Source organism: Rousettus aegyptiacus, unplaced genomic scaffold (assembly GCF_014176215.1).
Source record: "Rousettus aegyptiacus isolate mRouAeg1 unplaced genomic scaffold, mRouAeg1.p scaffold_m13_p_5, whole genome shotgun sequence".
NCBI classification, from domain to species: domain Eukaryota; kingdom Metazoa; phylum Chordata; class Mammalia; order Chiroptera; family Pteropodidae; genus Rousettus; species Rousettus aegyptiacus.
This window is the reverse complement of record NW_023416308.1, coordinates 65,263,138-65,286,760: the sequence shown is the minus strand read 5'-3', so window position 1 is coordinate 65,286,760 and position 23,623 is coordinate 65,263,138. Positions and strand designations below refer to the sequence as shown.

The 23,623-nt window shown below is 37.6% G+C and overlaps 1 protein-coding gene and 1 long non-coding RNA gene across 4 annotated transcripts in view; one reads left to right on the top strand and one right to left on the bottom strand.

The window, feature by feature from the left end:
• CTSC (cathepsin C) overlaps positions 1-3,702 on the bottom strand; it is a 36,868-nt gene extending 33,166 nt beyond the window's left edge. Inside the window, exons 1-2 of one of the 3 annotated variants that reach the window (XM_036220872.1) lie at positions 3,436-3,702; positions 1,657-1,802 (exon numbers count right to left, since the gene is read on the bottom strand). In XM_036220872.1, the coding sequence (XP_036076765.1) occupies positions 1,657-1,802; positions 3,436-3,607 (318 nt within the window). In that variant the 5' untranslated portion in view covers positions 3,608-3,702. The remainder of the gene's footprint in view (positions 1-1,656; positions 1,803-3,435) is intronic. The other 2 variants (XM_016153164.2, XM_016153162.2) reach the window with 2 other exon arrangements.
• A 118-nt stretch (positions 3,703-3,820) lies between these two features.
• Positions 3,821-20,546, top strand: LOC107514937. The gene is made up of 3 exons (XR_001597919.2): positions 3,821-4,009; positions 14,627-14,740; positions 15,199-20,546. It is a non-coding gene; the product is annotated as an uncharacterized LOC107514937 (long non-coding RNA).
• The last annotated feature ends 3,077 nt before the right edge of the window (positions 20,547-23,623 follow it).

Here is a 23,623-nt window from a genome sequence, read left to right as displayed (position 1 = left end):
CTATTTATATAGGACTCTTCATCCTGCACTTAAGCAATTTATTCAACTTCCTATTTCTCAACTGAATTCCACTGCATCCGTTCATTTTTATTTTTTGTATATGAATATGGACTAAGTGCCTATTGATATGTAAAGCAAGAAAGGGGGAGGGGAGGGAGAGGCAGCGAGGAGAGAAAAGGAAAGAAGGTGAGGGGAAGCAGGGTAAGAAGGGGGGAGGATGTATGCAATTATCTATCTTGAACATCTCTTTTCTTGTACATTAATTCCACAGAATTCTCAACCTGAAGGCAAAAAATATTGAAGAGCTGTGACAGAGCACCTTTAAGAGTTCTGTAAAGCTGTAAAGCCCTAGGCTCATCAATATGCAAACCAAGAATTACAATGAGGTTGAATTACATTTACCACACATGATTTACTGTTTTAAAAATTCATATAGATACTGTTATAATTTTAAAAAGTATATAGTATCCAGGGGCGATATTAAAAATATATAACAACTGGTCAAACATCGGTTTCAACTAATAAAATGGACTGCTAGCCCTCAATAGCCAGCCTGGATAGAAAGCTTCTGCCAGATGAGTAGCAGACAAGTCAATCCAGGTGAGGGGAGACAGCATTTTCTTCTCTGTATTCATTTTCTTTTCTTTTTTTTTTTTTCATACTAAAGAGGAGTACTCATAATAAAAAAAAAATTGGGGGAGTTATTATTCCAAGAAATCAGGTTGGCTTATATGTAATATCATATCCTAGTAATTAAATCACAACTCAGGAGAGAAATTATGGTAAATTTAGAAGGAAGTGTTTTGTTGGTGCTTTGTCTTTCATCATCTTTAACTGAGTCATTCTCCCACTTTCCCACGAATCCCTAGAATTGGCCAATTCTTACCAGATGTTCCAAAGGCTGTAAACTCTATCTCACGAAAAGTCTGTCTTTATTTACTCTCGATTTGTAGTAAAAAGCAGCTAGTTTCAGGCTTACAGATTTAATTTATTTAAACCATTTAATATTCTGCCAACAGGAAAAATTCCAACTTCAGAAAGATATGTAGGGTTGACTACAATCTGTGCTAAACTATTTTACCCAAGAGTGTGTCTGTAGTTGGAAGCAATGTGTTATTATGTAGAACAGACAACAGTTCTTCCCTAGTGAGGGAATAAAACACGCTGATCTAGCTGGACTACCTATTACTTTAATTAGTTCAAAGAGTAACTCCTGTGCTATCTCTTTGTCTTACTTTAGTCAGTTACTCACATTAATATATTTAGTATATGATATTACTTCAATGAGTCACTTAAATCAACTTCTCAGAACCAACAAGCAATGATAAGGATAGCATAAAAGTATAATAAGTCCAAAAATATTTATAATACACACCTTTCCTAATGGTTAAAGTAACATTTAGAAATAAAGTTATAATAAAAAAATTAAGATTGTGGACATACTTACCACAATGTAAGTTTAAACATAGATGGAATGTATGTATACAAATATAAATCAGTTTGTTTTAATCTACTAAATCATTTTAAATAAATTAGCAAAATGATACCATCCATTTCTCTTAGGAAAAATGGTATCGATGCTGATAGTCTTTTTATTCTTATTAATCTTATTACTAAATCATTGAAAATATGAGTGAGTTTTCCAAAGAAACTAACCTTAAAAAAGGCAAACCACTTGTAGTCATTCAACACAACCTCAAAGCCTTGATTGTAAATGATAGTGAAATGGCCTGAATTGCCAAAGTCATCATACGCTGTATCCATCTTCTGGAGGTGCACCACTACTTTTTTTTCAGGTGGTCCTAAAGAAAAGAAAGTGCACAACAATGTAAAATTATTTCAACCTCAATAGAAAGAAAATTTCCTCTACAATTTCCATTATTTTTAAGATGCTTTCCTTTTATGTTACTTGATTTAAAATAATCTGGCTTGTGAAGATATCTGTGCCCATCTCATTGTCCCCCTCTGTATAGTCCCAGAGGGTTTCAGGCCAACCCTCTTTCTGAGGGCTCAAAAGTTAGAGATACACCAGCAAGCAGAGAGACTCCAAAAAGTACAGGCCCTGCCTTCGCAGATTATCCACATAAGAAAAGGAAAAATGGGGAATGTTGAAAATGATAGGTAAAAATGGGGAGAAGAAAAAATAGTAGTCAAAAAGTGGAAATATAAAAAGATTTGCTATCAAATCAGAAGGACAAAGGACACGATCTCTTCAAATAAGAAACAGTCTACCTTTCTCCAAAATGGCTCTACAGTTCAGAACTTCAAAATCTGAATCCTTCTGATGTTTCTGTTCTACAAAACTAATTTGTGCTGATAGAAATTAAGCTTTCAGAAGATGGAGGTTCAGACCCGTGGGTGTCTTTAAATATTCTATTAAGGTAAAAAGTACAGTTTATAGACAGAAGCTGCCTGAAAAGGGTTCTGCTGTGTACATCTGCAGATTTTCACACTTCAGACAGTTTTTCCATGTTGCAGATTAATGCTCTGAAATAGGAGACTGCGTGTGACAGGAAAGTGTAAATCCTGATCTCCCTTCTGCTTCAGACATCTAAGTTTAACTTTCAAAAGAGAAGATCGTTGTAATGCCCAGGATTATGCAATACCACACAGTCATCTGGAGTTGGACAGTTGAATTGGTCTGTTTAAGTACCAAATGACCTGGCAATCTGTTTTGCTGACAAGGGACATTATAGCTGAGAGCTTCACTCATTCTGTGAAAGCCACAGGGTGGTAAGGGTTTGGGCAGAACAGAAGTGTCTCTTTTGACCAAGATTGTGTGTTTTCCCTTCTCCCACCGCTAAATTCTTTGTCCTTGGAATAGTCACGGTACCTGAGAGTATATGGAATCTCTCAGTGTGTTCATACACAGTATTTACTGAAAGCCTTCCATGAGCCAGGCATTCTGCTTGGCTCTGGCATTTCCAAGTATCATTATTGGCTAAAGAGTTATTAAAAGAACAGAAAAAAACCTTTATACACCTCCCTGCAATTATGTCTAAATCACATAACAAAAGAAGAAAACTTTTCCTCAAGTCTTTGAACTCATTTTAACCAACACAATTAACGGGGGGGGGGGGGGGGGGAACCTGCAGATCAGATGAGGAGATCTGAGATTGCAGTCTAAACTCTCTTCCAAATCAAACCAACCAAAAAACAAAACAAAAATTAAGGGATTGGGGCGGGGGGAGAGTTCTTGAAAAAAGTGTTGAGGCCTCGGGGATAACCGAGAAAGTTTGAAGTCAGAATTTCTCAGCAGCTCAATTTGAACTTGGCAGCCTTGAGTAGGAGAGGACATCCCAAGGGGCCCCTAGTCCAGCCAAGATGGCCCGGCTTCATGCAGGGGAGCTGCGAAGAAAGGGGCTCAGAGACAGAAAGAAAGGAGTCTCAGCTTGGCACAGGAATGGAAACAGTCCTGGTACGCCTGCCGCTTACCCATCACCGTGCAGTTGATATCGGCCCGGGAACCTCCGGGGCCAACCTGGAAGACCCATGTGCCCAGCAGGTCAGGGTAGGTGCAGTTGGCAGGTGTGTCACAGTGCGCAGAGCCGACAGTGTAGAGGAGCACCAGGAGGGCTGCGAGCAGCGAGCGGGGCCAGGTACCCATGCTGGAGGGGCTTGAAGGAGAGGTAGGGGACTAGAAGCAGTAAGGAGCTTGGCGGGGAGTCAGGGACGGAGACCACGCGCGCCTTAAAATAACCGTAGGGCCGGAAACCAGAGCCCTGACAGGGGCGGGGTCTCGATCAGGGCGGGGGCGGGGGCAGGGGCGGGGTGGGGTTGGGGGGTGCGGGGGTGGGGCGGGGAAAAGGGAAGGGTGGGGTGCAATAGCAGGGGCTGGCGGGAGCTGGGCACCCCGGCACAGGTCTCGGGAGCACGCGCTACCCCTCGCCTGGACCTTGAGTCCAGGGCGAGCCCATGGACACGTTCTATTGCCAAAGGACGATTAAAATGGGATTTAAGAGCCACCACAGTTGGTCCGCAGGCCACCCAGACTTCCTCTTTGAAAAAAGTAAGGGGAACGGAGAGGGGAGGGGGAGGGAGAGAGAGGGAGGGAAGAGAAAAAGGAAATGGGGTGGGAGGACCTGAGTGAAAGGAGGTGGGGGAGGCCTGACAGGAGAACAGAGGTGACAAAAAGGTCCAGGGAGGCAGAGATCTAATAAGTGGAGTTTTCTTTTATTTCCTTTTTTTTTTTTTTTTTGGGGCTTTATCCTCACCAACTCAAGTTATTTCCCTCATACTAGCTTACTAGCTGTTTGAGAACTGCTTTTCCTTACGTTTACCAAAACTTTCACTGCCTTTTTTGGCTTGGTTTTGTTTGGTTTCCTGTTTATGTTGTTTGCCTATTATTAACAAGAAAATTCAGTTGTAGTGCAAACTTGCAGTTTTGTGTGCTAGTTTTTTTTCTCCAGCAACCTTTATAGGATTTAGTATACACACACATACACACCCCACCCCCAATCTTTCAGAGATTGGTACTCCACTCCTTCCCCTTTTATCACTGAAAAACATGAAGCCTAGAGAGAGGAAGTAACTTGCCCTGGGTGAAGAAAGGAGCTGGTGGAAGAAAGCTGGTTTTATGAGCAGGGTGCCAGTGTGCCACTCTAATTGCCAATAATTATTAGGTAGCATTTATGGGGGTTCAGAAACAGCCACCCCAAGGTGTGCCTCAGTGGTATGCGGATTGTTTTGAGCTAAAGGCAACTTTAACTGTGGGTTCAAAAGAAATGTCTCCCACTCCCTTAACTACCTAGAAGAACTTAAACTGGGGGCCTTGTCCCTAATAAGAGATTATCAGAATAATCTTTTTTGACTTATTTATAGGGTAGGGCAAACATCTAATTACTTAAACATCAATTGTTATCATCTTGCAATGGCCCTTTGAAGCCCCTAAGTCACCTAACCTTATCCCTAGCTCAGAATGTTATATATACCTCCATTTAAACTTTTCTGTCTCTGAACCTCTCTCATGCATGTGGGGTCTTTGACTCATGTATACAGTTGGTTTCCATGCATATGTATGTAATTTGGTTATTGTCTCTTGTTAATCAGTCTCAGGCATATCTGATTATTACACCAGCTGAAAGAAACTTGAGGGTAGAGGATCGTTTCTTCCTCTCCCACACATATTTCTAGCTGCCTCCTTGATCAGTTTAAGTACCACCCTTTTCTGTGAGAGCTCCTCTGACTTCATTGGCCATTTTTGGGAGTTGAGACTCCTTTCCTGCACAGAGCTTATTAGGTATCAGGCCCTGTGCCAGCAGCAAGGACAAGTAATGAACAAGACACTTTCCTTTGTCCCTGCCCTCTATGGCACATATAGTTCACCTTTATTACACTGGTTAAAATAAGTACTTGTATGTCCACCTTTTTCCATCAGATCATGAGCATTCAAAGGGAGAAAATCCACATTATTCACCTTCATCTTTCTAGATTCAGGCTTGAAAACACTCTAGAAGTATGCTGGGGTATTAAAATAAATACTTACTAACCTTATCTTGGTTTCTAGGTGTGAAAGCCAAATTTGATTTGGCAAGAGAAGTTGCCCTTGAAGTTGCCCTTGAAAGCTCAGAAGTGCAAGTGTTCTCTAATGTAGGCACGAACTGTACAGGCAATGAAAAGGGGGATACAACACCCTGCTTCTAGGTTTTATAGCTGTTTACTTAGGATTAAAAGTTGACATCATATAATTACACTAATACATTTAATGTTTAGAGATACACCGACAGAAAAGTATTGCATTTCTGAGTGCCTGAGAAAGTGTGTCATTGGTTGTTCAAACATTAAAACTTACTAGGTCATCCAACATAGAATGCTGGAAATTATGGGTGTAATCAAAGTAGCACACTTAACTGCGAAGAAAGTTTACAACAGTCTTTATTCAATGAATGATAATTAGAGAGGGATCTTGGAAACCTCTTAGTCTAATGGATTCCTTTAATATTCCTTTATTAATGGAGATCCAGAGATAATAACTTGGTCCATGTCACTTTGCTGATTACTGAGATTTGGGACTAAACCTCAGGTACCTTGATTTTCAATTGAGCTTATTTTCAATTATCTATAATTCCCAAAGTATTCTCCCTCAAAATAAAATATTAGCCCTCTTTCCATTAGTGAAAATTAGTGGGAAAATTAGTGAATCTCAAACTGCTTAGACCTTATGTTTTATTTTTATAACAAATATCTCTAAGACTGTGATATTATAATTATGTGTGTGTGTAATCATTCAGATCACCAAAATGTATTTCTCAGATATATTTGGTTTTCATCCATAGTTCCTAGCTCACAGCTCTTCCAAATCTTGGAAATTCCTGACCAAAAACAGTGATAGGAACATCTTTTGTTATAATATTTGGTCTCTTCTCAGTTCCTGAAAATGCTGCAGAGCACTAAAGGCGAAATGGGTGCCCTATTATTCATAACAAGCCCTTGTACAACTACTGGGTTTATGTTAATGAAGGTGACATTTGCAAAGTGTCTAAAGATGGGGGCTAGTTACCAGGGGAACCAATCATGAATGCAAGGTAAGAAACTTTTATCCCACTCCCCGATTTCCAGGGAGGAGAGAGGGGCTGGAGGCTGAATCACTCACCAATGACCAATGAGTTAATTCATCATGCCTAAGTAATGAAACCTCCATAAAAACCCAAAAAGAGGGGTTCAAAGAACGTTCCTGATAGGGAACTAGAACTCTTCCATATGCCCCCTGAGATGTGCTGGGTTCTGGGCTCCAAGAGGACAGAAGCCCTTGTGTTTGGACCTTGCCCTATATATCTGCTTATCTGTTCATTCATAACTTTTAATATCCTTTATAATAAATGAATATTCTAGGAAGTAAACAGGTTTTCTTGAGTTCTGTATGTCCACCTTTTTCCATCAGATGATGAGCATTCAAATTAAACCCAAGGAGGGGGTTTTGGGAACCTCTGATTTATAGCCAGTTGGTCAGAAACCCAGGTAACAACCTGAGCTTGAGACAAGTTTCTGAAAGGAAAGGCAGTCTTGTGAGATTAAATCCTTTACCTGTGGAATCTGACTATCTCAATAGACTGTTTCAAAATTGAGTTGCATTCTCTGACACCTGCTCGTGTCCAAGAATTACTGGCTGGTGTTAGAGAAACTCCCCTCATGTTGGAAATTGAGTCTTAGAATACTTTTCAGAGGCCTTTTACTATTCTGAAATGAAATTCATATATAATAAGCTACTTATATACTTAATAAAAAGATACTAAATATAATATAAAAAAGATATTTCAAATAATTTTCTAATACAAAGACATATATTCCATCACTTAAAATGCCCATGTATGAATGTATTGGAAAACAACATGAGACATTCAGATACTTACTTGCTCTTTACATCTCCAAGTAATATTGTAGAATCATGATAAAATTGACAAGTACCTTTTCTCTGAGAACAGAGATGATTTCAGTGAGTTATACCATATCAGATGGTCAGTTAACCACAGTACGTTGGTTACTGATGTCAGATAACTCCTGGTTAAAACTTATAGTCTGGATAGTTGCAATTGGCTTAGTCTCGTCAAAAATTACATGAGATGACAATACTTTGTTGCCAAATGGGGCTCCTTTGAAATTTCCAAGTTAGCTTATCTGAAAGTTCCAACCCTGAGGTTTTCAAACCTGTCAAAGTCAATAGGAGGCTTTCTTTAATTGGTATTTCGAGGCCTCGGAACCAAACCGGGGGATACCTATTGCCTCCCTCCAAGAAAATAATTCTAAACTTAATAAACAACTCTAGAATTCAGAATACTTGCAGAAGTCATCCTTCTCCCTTACTTTCAGAATCCTCTTAACTCTCTTCTCTAAGTCCCTCAGTTCCTCCTTCAGCTCCCTCTACCTATCCCTATCTGAGCTCTATTTCTAGTCTTCAGAAATCACCATTCTGAATCGTCCCCCTCATAGCCTCTTTTTGGTATTTATCCCAAAGACTTGAAAATCCATATCTGAAAATATATTTGCACACTGATGTTTGTAGCAGCATTATTCACAGTGGCCAAGACATGGAAGCAACCGAAGTGTCCTATAATAGATGATTGGATAAAGAAGCTGTGGTACATATATACAATGCAATATTACTCAGCTATAAGAAAATATAAAATATTGCCATTTGTGACAACGTGGATGGACCTCAGAGTAATCTTGCTAAGTAAAGTGAGCCAGACAAAAAAGTTGAAAATCACATGATATCACTTATATGTAGGATATAAACCTAAAAGCAACAAGTGAACAGGACCAAAAAGCAGAGACTCATGGACATGGACAATAGACTGACTAGTGGTTACCAGAGGGAGTGGGGAGAGGGGGTAGACCAGGTAAAAGAGGTCAAATATGTGGCGACAGAAAGAAATCTAACTATGAGCAGTGAACACACAATGCAATACATGCCTCACTGTTGAATTGTATACCTGAAACTGGATTTCATTAATGTCACTATAATAAAAATAAAAATAATAAATAAATAAAATTTTAGAGAACTCTCAAAACATTGAAACTGTCTCTTTGACTTCTGGTACTAAAGCAGAACTTCTAGACATTGTTAAGGATTTCCCAAACCCCAAAACTTATCTCTTTAAATCCCAATGCCCATTTAGTCATGTCTTTAGTGCTTATCAGCCAGGTATTTCCTGTCTACACCAACTCATCCACATGTTGGTTGGCAAAGTCCTACCCAGATAATGGATGAACTCCGCAGACTAGATTTTAAATTCCTGGGTGCTGCAGATTTAAGTGTCTCACAGGCATAAAAAGACATTCACCACATTTTCCCTAGGCAAATAAACTAGAAAACTGTTCATCTATGCATACAAGGAAAAGATGAAACCATCCTAGATTATTTTGGCCATTTTGAGCAAACTTTTCAACAAAATTCTGAAATCAAAGACCTTAATGATTAAATGTGTTTAATTCTATCTTTGTTACAGGTCTTCATGAAGCCCTTAGTACTTTATTAAAATATGACCTTAATTGGATTAAAAAAAAAATGAAATTGCCTCCCTAGCTACCTAACTAGCAAAGACTACAGAAAAAGAAAAAGAAACCCAAATTACTCAGACCTTAGATTTTCAGGAAAAATGGCTAAACAAATGGCCATGTAACATCAACAAATAAACTCCCTACCCCCAATTCTCCTCAAACACCAGAAGAAGACCCTGCCTCTTGTTTGTTTTGCAGAAAACCTGTACATTTTTAAAAAGGATTGCCTCAAATATAAGTGGTGTCTCCAATTCAATCCAGAGAAGACACCCCAACCCAGAATTAATAAACATGTTTAGAAAATTTCTGGGGATTTGATGGGGACTTTTTCCTGTTTAACAGCTAACCAACTAGGGGAACTAGATATTACAATTGTGGACAATTTAGTCAGAGCTCTCATTGACGCAAGGGCCACCCTATAAATCCTCAACCCTGGAGTTTCAAAACCATTCAAATGGTTGGGGTCACTAACCAACCTGTGATAGTGTTCAATTCTCAACCTATTCCTTTTCAGCTAGGATTCTTAACAGGTACTCACTGTTTCCTACTTGTTCCATCTGTTCCCATACACCTTTTAGGTGAGATTCCTTAGAATCTTACCATGCACCTATTGACGTCTCTCAAGAGGGGGAAATACTCCTTCATCTCAACCTATGCTCTAATAAAGACTCATCACTAATTTCAGAAAACTCTCTTTCTCTCTGGGTCCCCATCAGTTGTCTTCTCCACTATGTCTCCTCACCCAGACCTTCACAATCTACCTCGCACCCTCTGGGCAAAATCAAATACAGATGTGAGCCATATCCATTCTGCCCCAGCCTAGCAAGATTCAAACTGACCCTAAAAACAAACCCCTCCCAAATATTTAACAGTACTCTCTGAATTTCCAAGCCATAACAGGAATTTGGCCTATAATTAATGATCTTCTATGCAATATGCTTACAGTTCCTTGCACTAACCCTTAATAATATCCCCTATACTGTCTGTTGAAAATCAAATGGACAAGCCTCACACTTTGTCTAAAACCATAGGGCTATCAATAACATAGTAATTCCTACCACCCTATAGTTCCTGACCCCCACATTCTACTTTCCAATTACCTTCTGAAATAACTCGTTTTACTGTCAATGATTTTTGCAGTGCCTTATTTAAGTACCCCTATCGACACTGAAAGCCAATACTTACTCACCCTCACCTAGAACAAACATCAATATACCTGGAACATTCTTCCCCAGGGATATACTGAGAGCCCTACCAATGTCTCCCAGAGCCTCAAATCTGATCTTCCAGATCTCACCTTCCCTATGGGATCTACCCTTGTTCAATATGTTGATGACCTACTCCTTTGCTCCCCAAGCTTCGAAGCCTACTTAACTGATAATCTCCACTTGCTTAAAACTTTTGCAGATAAAGGACATAAAGTTTCTAAGGAAAAACTCCAATTCCAGATCTCTGTCAAGTTTTTAGGGCACCTCCTCATACCAGAAGGGTTTAACATTGACCCTTCCCATTTCCATTTTTTTTCCTGAATCTAAGAGCAAATGCAAACTTTGAGGATTCTTAAGATTTGCATGATATTGTCAAAACTAACTTCCAAACTCTTCCCTGATATCCCAACCCTTTTACCACTTATTGAAAACATTTCTCCTAGTTTGATCCTGTGGGATTCCTCCTCAAGACAATCTTTTCAAGAAATCGTGCCCCAACTTAGCTTAGGCCCTACCCTAAACACCCCAATTAAAACCTCCCTTTTTACCTTTTTATTTGTGACTGAGAAGGTAATGTACCTAAGCACCTTTACCCAACTCCGTGGAGGCTAACATCACCCAATTCGATAGTATAGTCAACAGTTTGACTCAGTACCTTAAGGATGTTCTCCCTGTCTCAGAACAATTGCAATAATTGTCATTCCTTTCCTCCCTTAAAAAAAAAAAAAAGGCTACTAAAAATATCACATTGGAGTCTTCTTACCATTCATGCATCCTATTCTGTGGAATCTTTACTCAATCTCACTGGTATTTTTCTACTAGTCATTTAGTCTCCCATGAAATCCTCCTCTCTTCTCACCTAACCATCACCCACTGCCACCCTCCTTTCCCTCCTGACAGCTCACCTCATGACTGCTTAACCGTTACTAACCAACTCCTGATCCTCAGATTTCACCTCCAAGAAACTCTACTTCCTACTGCAGATTCACAATGGTATACTGATGGCTTCTACTTATAGATGTCTGACAAGGATATTCTACTGTCCACTCCAGGAAATCAGAGAATCTTGGCTACTCCCAACTGCTTCTTCTGCACAGCAGGCTAAATTGCCTTATCTTACCTGTGCCTATCTTCTGGCTGAAGACAAATCTGCTAACATTTATAGTGACAGTAGGTATGTCTTTGGGGTAGTTAATGCCTTCAGAATGTTTTGGAAACAAAGCATATTTTCTAACCTCTTCAGAACTACCATTAAAGAACAACAACAAATTCATTCTAGTCCTTCTAGGTGCCATCCTTGCCCCAGGATTTTTGGTTACTATAAAAACAAAACAAAACAAAACAAAACAAAGCAAAACAGAGATACTCCCTTGCCACTACTGAAGAAGCTAGGAGGCAACCAACTTGCTAACACAGCTGCTAAAGAGGCACCCAAAAGTCCCCAATATCTACCTTCCTGGTCATTGCTAAGTCCTCACATGCTGTCACTGGAATCCAAGATCAACCACAAAAAAGCTTAAGCACTCTCATTCAACTCTGAAAAAGGGAAATGGACCAGAGCTTGTTGCACATTTTATTCAGATTAACAGTATGGATAGGACTAATAGAAATCCTGTCCTCCCCACTAGTCTCCAAAAAGGACAGGCATATTATCATTTAACCATTATTTGACTCATTGGAACACTGACAAAAATGATCTAATGAGATATACAAACAACATTATTGGGAATTGTCAGACCTGTAAGATTTGCACACAATGGACCCTGGAAAGCCCTTATATGTTGCCCAAAGCCAATTTCCATTGCCAACGAGCCCTTCGAAAATCTGGCAACTAGAGTTTTTTCAGCTCCCTCTGTCTCAAAATTATATGTTTAAGTTTTAATTTCTATGTTTTCTCACTGAGCGGACGCCTTTTCCTGCAGGCAAGCTACAGCAATGGCAGTAGCAAAAATATTACTAGAAAAGATCCACTTGGGGGTGGGGGGTGGTTCCTTGGGAACTCTACAGCAACTGAGGAACACATTTTATGGGACAAATTGTCCAAAATATTTGTGAAACCTGGCCTATCAGCATTTTCACTGCACGTATCCTCCACAGTCCTCTCGACTGGTAGAATGAACACATGGGATCATTAACACACAGTTATCTAAGCTCTGCACTTTTGGCTTGCCATGGCCTAAGGCCCTCCCCTCGGTCCTTCTAAAGCTCAGTGCCACTACCATAGGCAGACATAAACCTTCACCATTCAGAACCTTTACTGTGCCTGATTAAGTATTGCAGCCTCCCATAATAATTAAAGGAGATCTCTTAAGGTATTGTCAGGAGTTTATCAAGCTGCTGCAGCTGAACTCCAATCTTGTTACTGATTGCACCCAGTCAGAGTGCTGCCAGGAGACAAAGACCCAGCCTACAATCTCCAGTAAGGCGACTTTATTTATAGGAAAAGGCATCGACTCAAAGATGCTCTCCATCCTCAGTGAAAGGGAGCATATCAGGCACTTTTAATTAAACCATATACAATCAGATTACAGGATACTGTCTCGTAGATCCACATCTCTCATGCATAAAGGGCACCAACTTCTGAACACTGCTGGGTTTTTCAACCAATCTCTGAGATGAGAATTTGCCCAATGAAAAACAAATAACTCCTGAAACTGAAGATAACTTCATGGATTAAGACTAGAAAGTCATAAATGCCTGATATTCTATCTCCAGAGACCACCTTACTGCTCTCCTTCCCCATTCTTCAATATGTGTTTTAAAACCCCCACACTCAGATGAAATTCTCAAGAGGTCACTTAGGACCCCTGGTTTCTCCCTTAGTTCTAGTTTTTGAATTCCTGAATTTTTTCACCCTGCCCCAGGTTATGCCTTCCCACTTACCCAACACCTTCACTTTCATTCTCCTTTCTCTCCTCATCCTCCTCTTTCATCTCCAACTATCACAAACATTGGCTATTGCAGGGAATCTCTCCAAATACTGGATCTGTCATTCCTTTCCTCCCTGTACCTTTTCTAGCTTTCTCGACCCTGCTGCAGTCTCGGACATTTACAGTTTCTCATCTGCTCTTAACTGCACTATCTCATACTCCCGGTCATCCACTGGAATACTCATTTGCCTATTTCACCTGAAAAGTATCCGTACTCTCTGATTCTTCCTAGTGCTCCCTACTAACAGCCAAGTCACTCTTTCTGGCCACCAGTGCAATGAAAAGGCACTTATAATAACAGAAACCTGATCCTCTCAAACAGTAAAAGGGCATTAACTTCCTTTCTCAATGCCTCTTACCTTTCTGCCCTAGCATCTTCTTTCCAACCAAGACCTGTAATTAAGGTCACCCCTGCCTGGTTGCTGTTAATAACTCACTTTGGTGTACATTTCTTGGATCCTATCTGTCTAACCAGCCTGCAGTTTGAACCAGATTACTCACCTTTGGTCCCTTCTCTCCGCCGACCTTCGGTTTGACCTAATCCCTCAAAAACTCCCACAAATCTCTCCAAAACCTCTCTGGTCTATTTAGTGCCCCTCTAGTTATGTTTTCATCAGCACATACAAGAAATGATCATAGGCCTTTGACTGCCTAAACGCCTAGAGAATGTGGGGTATCTGTGCCCTAAGCCAACCTGGTTACCTCTCTCTATATTCTTCAAAACTTTAATCTCTGCTCATGTTCAAGGGGAAAAAAAAAAGGTCCCTTTCCATCATAGATGATTATCCTGATAAGAATCCTGGTGACTATGAGGAAAATAGCTATGGCGTCTAGGCTGGTTGAGATTTAACCACAGACTATATAGGACTCAGAGACCACTACCTATTGAGGGGCATCTTTGCATTCATAGGTCTTGGTACTTATACATATGACATGATGATAGGAACCCTCACCCACACTGTCAGTCAAATAGCCAGGTCCAATGCCAAAGCCATTCAGGCACAAGTGAAATCCTTAGACTCCCTGGCCCGAGTTGGTTTAAACAACTGCACAGCTCTTGACTGTTTTCTCACCACCCGAGGGGGAGTTTGTTCTGTTGCTAATACCTTCTGCTGCACTTGGATTAACATATCATACTAGGTAGAATTTGAAATGACCAAGATCTTGAATTAGCCAAGTTTCTGAAAGGACACTCTGACTTTTCTCTAAACCTTTCCTTTTTAAACTTTGTTGTCTTATTTTCCTGGCTACCTTCTGGTTTAGGGGCTTGCTTGGCTCAGATTAGTTTATCCTAACAGTTTATCCTATTATTTATACTCCTAAGTTTCAGCCTATGACTCCTTTTTAGAATCATTCTCCTAAGTTTTAAAAAATGTCCCCAGAAGATTCCTTCCCAGATTATGCTTGGCCAGCACCTCCAGACTTTATCAGAACCAAATCCCAGCCATGATCAACAACCATGTATTCTAACCAAACTTTATTGAATTCTAGGCACATTTCTCCTTCCTCAAGAGACCAGAATGACCCAGAGCAGGGAGCCATGCTACTTCAGCAACCACTAAGGGACTCAAGAAGAACTGGAGTTCATTAGCACCAATGCATTCTGTGAGGTTTGATTAAAAGGGAGAAACGTGGATTTAATTACATGGTGGACTATGTGCTCCTAAAAGAACATTGTTGAATGAGCAGCCCTTTTATCTGTTCAGAAATGCTCTCTGAAGCCTGAATTCCTAGAAAAGCCAGGAATGGGCTCTTAAATTGCCTGACAAGCTTACAAAGGGTATTACATTTACCCTACTTTCACCACCCACTGAATCTAAGATTACCTGATTTAGAAATGCCCCGTAGCCCCAACCAATCTCTATCCTGCTTACACATACTTACAGTTTCACTGCTTGCCCCAATCAATCCCCTTAAAGGTCATCTTTCTGCAGTGTATGCCCTTAACATTGTCCCCTACTTCTCCGTCTTTGGAATGCACTTTTAATTTATACTGGAAACTGCGTCTCCCTGGCTTGCAACCCATATTTGTAACAACAAATCTTTCTTGATTTAAATTTCAGAGTCTTTGGAATTTGTTGACACATGGATTGAGGGTATAGCATCTTTTATGCCTACTACCTAAAGAGGTTCTTTGCTCGAGCTGTTGCTGCAACTGAGGAAGACATTGAGAAGGATTACAACATCTATGGCTAAAACAAAAACCCTGCTTGGGCTTGGGGTAATGTCACTAAGGAGTACATGAACAGTATACGGAATATGACATTTAAGAGATTCATCAAGGACTTCAAAGTATTTGCCAAGAATGAGGTTTAAAACTACTTTTGATGGCAAACAACTTTAACTTGGGTGTGGATGAAGATGACATTAAAAAGCTCCTAGAGCAGTTGAAACTAGAACAGGAATGCATAGCTGAAGAAGAGGCAAGAGAAAAGAAAACCACAGGAGAAGTAAAAGAAGAACCCCCAAGAAAATTCACAGTAAAGGGTTTAGTGAATTTTCAAAACTCGACATCCTTAAAAAGCTTGAAAACACGGACTCTAACACCAAAAGGTTTTCATTAGTAGAGAAGAATGTTCACTGTACATTATTTGCTTATAAGCAAATCTTTGATTTAAAAACATATGAGGTTTTTATACTACCTCATCTGGTTTTGGGAAGACTAAATGCATTAATATAGATCTCTGTAGAGACCTGACATTTATTATTGTGTATATTTCTATCACAAAACTTTTCTCTACTAATTAGATGATAGATTCCAAATGCTGCTCTCCATTACAATCCAAGCACCCTGAATAATTTCTGGCATACAGTAAGTTCTCAAATATTTGTTGAAAGAATGATAATGTGATGGACATAAATATATTTCTATTTTATGGTATTTGGCAAAGGGCATCATAATTTCCATGTTCTTGTTTTATGAATACGATTGAAAGCTATTCTTTTGGACTACATATAAAACAAAGAAAGATCTTAGAAATAAAGAAAAAAATGTTATGTCACTGTGGAATGCTATTTGATATCGTATATACTCCTGTCACTGATAGTCAGTAATAACCACAATAATTTAATTTACTTAGGACTTTACATTTTAACAAGGTAATACACATATGTTAGCTCATTTATTTACTACACAGTTGTATGAAGAAGATATTATCTGATTTCTTTTTCATTGGAGACAAAACTGAGGATAAGAGAATCTATTAGGGAGTAATGGCTGTGAAAGAGAAAGTAGGGAGGGACTAGGAAGGAAAAGACTTGGACTACAATGTAGTTCTGACACCTGTGAAAGGAAAGAAGGAAAAAGGATGGGGGGGGGGGGAAACGCAGGAATACAACTCTGAGATAGCTTTACCCTGCAGGGAATTCTGGTGCTATGGTACCCATTGATGAGCTTGGCTTGGGCAGAAATGGACAGGTGCTAGCATATGTGCTGCCTTTAATCATTGGCCTTGACTGGAAAGCTGAGGTAGTCAAAACAGATGGAAGCTGTCAGCAAATTGCACTTGTACAAAATGATCTACAAGCATAAAAAGAGTGCTGGACCATTTGTTCAGGTCTTGTGATGTCCCAGGAATTGTACTCTGTTTCTATCCTTCTGATCCTACTAGGCAGATGTCAAAACTCTCTCTTCTCTGACCTCATGTTCCAGTGTTCAAAATTCATTTTCATTGAAATCATCTGATTGACTGCCTTTTTCACTAGGATCCATGTTCCTTGAGAGCAGGACTGTATTGTGTTAATACCTCAAAATTTTGACAGAGCCTGGCCAATATTAATTCATTCGTCCTCTCAATAAAATCTTTGAAAGAAAGGCAGGCAGAAAGATAAGCAGAAAGAAGGCAGAAGGAGCAAATAACTAGCCTTCTGTGCACAAAACCTCAGTCGATTTGTAGAGCTTACCCTAGATAAAATCACAGGATTGCTTAGCGATGCTGCCCAGGTTAATAATTAATTGCAGTATACCAATGTTTCACTTTTTGCCCGCAGGACCCCTTTGCGTTCTTAAAGACTGTGAAGACTCTAAAGAACTTTTGTTTATATGGGTTATATCTGGCAATATTTGCCCTATTAGAAATTACAAGTAAAAAAAAAAAGTTTAAGTATTGACTTATTTAATAATAACAAAGTAAAAGTAAAAGTAACATACTTTTTAAAAATGTATAGCTACACTTTCAAAAAAAGAAAAAGTAGTGAGAAAAATAAGTATTGTTTTAGTTTTGAAAATTAATGCCTGGCTTAATGGAAAAATGCTATAGTACCTTTGTTTTTGCATTTCTCTGTTGTGATATGTTGTTTTAATTGAATAACATAAAGAAAACTCAGTATTATACAGATATGTAGTTGAAAAAGGAAGAACTTTATGGATCCCCATGAGTCCTTGTACCACAATCTAAGAAGTTCTTTACCAGAACAATTTCACACCCTCAGATTCTCACTTTAAACTCCCCAAAATGCATGTCCTTGGCCACAGGGTAAATAGGGATAAGCAGACCACACACAATTCCAAGAATGGAAAAATCAGTCAAAGCAAATTCTCTAATGAGTATGGGTCTCTAGTGTCATTTATGTATATCGGGGTGGGAATATTCTAGGTTTACTCAATAAGATATAAAAATAGGTGGAGGATGTCCTGAATTTTGATGGATACAAGCTGATGAAGTTAGAAAAATAATATTCATACTTTCTATTTGAATAGCTAGCTGACTATCATTTGCACAGTCTAGTCATATATTATGCCAATTTGATAATAATCTCCCTGTTGTCACTACTCCCAGTTTCCAGATAAGGAAATTGGGACTCAGAAAGGATAAGTGACATTTCTAAAGTCATACTGCTAATAAGTATAGATCTTATAACCAACAAAAGATTTTCTGTTTTAAGTTAGATTGTTTGATGGAATTAAGAAAGTGCAGCTTTATCTACTTATTGATAAAGTCGGATATAAAATTAAGAGAAAGAAGTTTCTGCAAATGAACTGGACAGAAGATGCATGCTAAGGCAGCTTTGAAACAGTTAATTACTGAGATAGTCTCTACTATTTGATCCCATTCTCATTTTAATATTTCCTTCTGTTAAATAAACAAAGTTTTTGAAATGAAATTATTAAGAAGCATTATTTTTTTTAGCAACAGATCAGGATTATCCTACAGATAACACAGACTAAGAGCAACCCTACAGAGCCATCAAATATAATAAATGTATCCCCTTTTCTCCCTTTCCACCAACGCCACTCTGGTCTGGTATGCCATCATCTTGCTAGATGATCACAATTATCTCCTAATTTCATCTACTTTTTCTTGAATTTAATGTGCAAGCCAGGAACCTAAGGGTTATCCTTGACTCCTCCTTTTCCCAGACCTCTCCAGTCAGATCAGCCAATGTATCATACTGAGTCTACCCTCACCACTGTGATTTTTTAGTTAAATGTAAATCATATCAAGTTACACCCAATATTGGGAAGCTGAATACTTTCAACAGGTTACTTTTTGTTCACCTTTGAATAAAATTCTATAAGACCCTGCATGATCTGCCCCACCTATCCATTTGTTCCTCCAGTTGCTCACTGTCCCAGGAACTCTTGCCTTCTTTTTGATCCTCAAACTTTCTACATTCCTTCTCTGTTCATTACCTTTGAACTTTGATACCCTCGCTACCTGAAATAATTATCACGTGACTGCTCATTCTGTTTATGAAATTCTCACTGATAAATATTTTTCCTCCTGAGAAAGGCTTTCTCTATCCACGTTATCTGAAATACCTTGCTCTAGCTATTCAATCTGATTTTATTATAAATAAATATTTATTAAATGTTGATTTAAATTCCTTACTCTTCAGTTTTAAGAATTAGGTTTATTGGAAGCAAATTTTCATTGGGAAAATGCTTGTGTCACTAGATAAGCTTTATAATTCTCACTTCACATTATTCATTTTCATAGATATTTCTTTCTTACCAAGCAATCTAAGTTCATCCCTGGTGAGCACAGTCACTTTTTTTTTTTTTTTTTTTTTTTACTTAACTTACCCAGACATTTATAAACATGCATAAGAAGCAGGGCAATTTCCAGATCCAGAATGCCATGGTTTGAATCCTGACACTACCTTTTACTACTTGTGTGACCCTACGACTGTTATTTATCTTCTCTCAGTTTCCTCATCACCAAAACTGGGATAATAATAGTACCTACCTCATTGGGTTGTAGTGAGGTTTTGAATGAGTTAACATGTGAAATGCTTAGAACAATACTGTCACAGAGTAAGCACTATAGAAGTACTATCATTATTTTGATGCATCTGTATATATGTTTTGGGTTTCTTTTTATAAAATGAGAACATGAAATATATTTATACATTTCTCCTCAACCTGATTTTTATTCTTTCCTTCATTCTTCTCATTCTTAACTAAACTCTTTCATTCTTAAAGATAAATTACAGAGATCCCTTCACAATCAAGAAATTGAATTTATTTAAGGAAAATAGCTGCACAACCCTTAAGGTATATAATCCATCTATTTAATTGCTATTAGATGGGCATTGGTTTGTTTCTAGGCATTTTAACATTATTATTTTTTCCACTTCAAAAATGCTGTAAGAATTTTTTAATGTATACACTTCCTACAGCTGCTTTTACTATTATAGGAAAGTGACAGGATCTAATTGTTGTGTCAAACAGACACTGCAAGATTAGGTGTCCTAAACAGGCCTAGAAAATCACATTTCTAACAGAAATGTCAAATAGAGTCCTCTCCCACCTCTGCCCTATTCCCTACAGACCTCCTTTCTTCCTGAGTTGTTTTAAATATTTTAAATTTGAACATTTTAAGTTGTTTAAAATTGGTCGAAACATTTTAAATAATTATTATTTAACTTTGTGTCTTTAAAGTACCTAGGGTCAATGTTTGTATATGATGTGATACAGAGGTTCAAATGCCTTTTCATTTAGGCAAGGTACCAACATCATTTATTAAATAAACCTTATTTTCTTTCTAAATTTAAACACCAAATTTGTATATATTCGATTCTCATAAATATTGAAATATTTTGTTTTGTTTTACTGAATGATTTTTAAAAAAGTAAGCTGTCTATTCTTCTTTATCATATTTTTCTTAGCTCTTCTCAGGCATTTTCCCCACTTCCATATAAATTTTAAGTTCGTTTGCTTTCAATTTGTTTAACACTTATGAAATTATATAATTTTGCTTACCCCTTGCCCACTTTTTTTCCTTAATAGAGTATTCGATGGCTTTAAATTTTGGATGATGTTATTTTCAAAGAGTCCACCCACCCTAATATTTTTATTTCTTTAATTAATTTTATCCTCTTTAAAAAAATATTTTTCTCTACTTTCTTTGTTCCTTTTGCCTTTCTTTTCTTAATTTACTAACATGAGTACTTAGTGCTTCATTTTCAGTCTTTTCCTGTAATATAAAAGTGTATTAGGCTCACAGTTTTCTTCTGAGACAAGTTATAGTATGAAGTATGTGTTTTCTTTGTAATTTAAAATTTATAATTTAGGTTTGATTTTTCAGTTGACTTTATAAGACATTTAGGAGTCTATTTTTTATTTTAAGTAGTTTTTATTTAATTAATTATTTTACTAGATTATATTCTAAGAATGTGGCCTGTAAAATACCAGCATTTAAAATTTTATGCTTATTTTTGTCTCTTATATCTTTCAGTTCTGAAAGAGTGATTGAAATAATGTAACTCCATTCTAATAAACTTCTCGGTTATTTAATCATTTGTTCTTAATATTTTGTTTTGTAATTTGATGCATTTTCATGTAAGTATTTTATATCTCCTTTGAAACATGCCTTTTGCTTATTCGTAGATGTCCCATAAAAGCTCTTTTCTCTGGAAATTCTTCCTAAGCCTGTAGCCTCAAAAGTACCTTCTGAGACTTGCTAGCTTGCCAGTCCTGGGTACTGTCTTGTTCTAAGACTTTGTTAAAATGGAGTTTAGAGGAAGAGAATGCTTAGAATGTGAATTTAAAATGCTATTGGATGCTTTAGGCTTTTAATTTCTCATATATTTTCTCCTTCCTGACTTTTATGATTTTAACAGGCCTTCTCAACAATGTAGGATACAGAATACTGACAAAAGTATTAGTAGTAAACTAAAAGAAACAGAGAAAATGAATTAAAAGTGAGAGAATAGAGAGAGGTGGAATATGAGGTTATAATTCCTTTTTATGATAACAATGATCATTTATTGGATGTCTATTCAGTGTAAATACTATGTCATATGATATTGATCATTACTTCTGTACTACAAGGTAGGTATTTTTCATGTCATTTTAGAAATAAAAAAGTGTATAGAACCAAGAGATTTGATATCTTTCTAAATGCTATGCAAGTTAGTTAGTGGGTGAGCTGGAAAGTTTGAATGATTCCCAAAGTACCATACTGTACCATACTCCCTTAACGAATGCAGACTAAGAAGATATTCTGAATAAATGGTTATCCACAGATAATAAAAGAAGTATAATACTTCTTTAACTACACTATATTTATTCAGTAAATAGTTATTCAACACAATGCTAGCGTTGCACCCACTAAGCAAGAGGAAATGTAGAGTAGGTGTTTTTGGAAGAAAGTAAAAACAAATGGAGACATGTATTTGAATTACCTATGGGATATCAAAGTGGAGATGTCTAGTAATAAGCTGAAAATATTGGTATAAGACTTGGAGTGTGGGGGGGGGGGAGTAATTCATTCATTCAACAAATATTTATTGGTCATCTACTCTGTTCAAGACACAGACAGGCAATGAGAATAGCTGCAAGGTGTTAAGAGTACCTTAGGTATTGGCTGAATACAATTTTTATTAGTTATCACCAATTAAATGAGAGTTGACATAGGAGTAGAGATCACCCAAACCAAACTCATAGAATGCAGGGGCCAAAGTAGGAGGAAGAGGCTAAAGTTAACAGTCACTAACATTTTAAGGATAAGCCAAAGAAAATGAGTCCAAGAAGGAAAAAATAAGAGGATTCAGAATGAAGACCAAGGAAGATAATGATATGATTAAAGCCAGGAAGAAGGAATTTTCAGTCCAAAATTTATCGAATGAATTTTTGCTTCAACTATCTTTAAAGTCATAACCAACTTTGGCTTCCTCTTCTGGGACCATATGCCAAATTCGTATCCCATTTCTTGGGCTCAAGTCAAAGCCTCCCAGATCTTTGGGAAACTGAGCAGAAACCTAGAGTAGACAGCCCCAATATCCTTTAGAGAACGGAGGGCTACCTGAGCTATAGCATGACCACTCTTGATGGGCATAACTGTAAGTGTTGATTCATATTATGTGGTTCTATGATACAGATTGAGTAACATCTTGAATCAGCTTAGTTCCATTATGCCTTTACCACAATGTGGCACATACTGAGAGTTGCTTAAAAAAGTAAACTTCTCAATTAACTTATTTATCACTGGCTTCTCCTTATAAAAGGATAGACACAGTACCACAATTTGAACTTTCTAGTTGCTTAGAACCTAAGTAAATAGGAATTATTGTGCTATGTTTGAATTTTTTAATTTTTCTTTGAAATACTTACATTGTAGGTAATAGACATACCTGTTGCATAATTGTGAGAGCCAATGAAAAAAATCAATCATCTTCACAGTATTCATGTGACATGTCTGAAAGTCAAAATAAAAGTATGATCTCATTTCATGCACATTAAGTTCAACATGGTTCCCTATAAGACCAGGAAAACAATTTGATTATAATTCCTGAATTGATTCAACTGAATCCAGTAATAAAAAATAACTGAGTCAGAGGTATTACAGTAAATGTCTACAGACTGAGACAATAATATACTTAGAGATGCTCTATGATTATCCCTAATTGAGATCCCAATTTGCATGAACATATGCTATGTTTAATGGTAAAAATATTTAAAAATTTACCGAAGCATTGAATGTATCAGAAAACCATATGAAAGCTGGGTTATAATTATATCTTTGCCATTAACTCATTTGGTGACCTCGAGGAGAGCAATTCAAACTATCTCTGTGACTTCTACCTTGTCAAATCAGGAATAATTACCTTATCGATCTCACTAGATTGCTATGATTCTGAAAAAATGAATTAATTGAAGAAATATTTATTAAGTGCTTACTGAGTGTCTAGCTCTGTTCTAACACCAAGAATTCAGTGAAGAACATGCCAAATGACATATAACAAAGTTAAGTAGCACGTGTAATGGTGATATATGATAGTTTGGAAAATCAAGGAGGAATGCTCTGGGGAAATGATATTTAAGCTGAGATCTTCAGGGTAAGGGTCATATATGTGATAGTATTCTAAGTATAAGCAAGAACTTACGTAAAGGCTTGAGGAATTTGAGGAACTGTAGAGTTCAGAAAAATCAACATGATGAGCAATGAGGAAGTCAAAGATAATAGTTGTGAAAACACATTGTGACATGGCTAATGAGAGCATAAACTGGTTCAAATTTTACAGAAAACATTTTGCTATTATGAA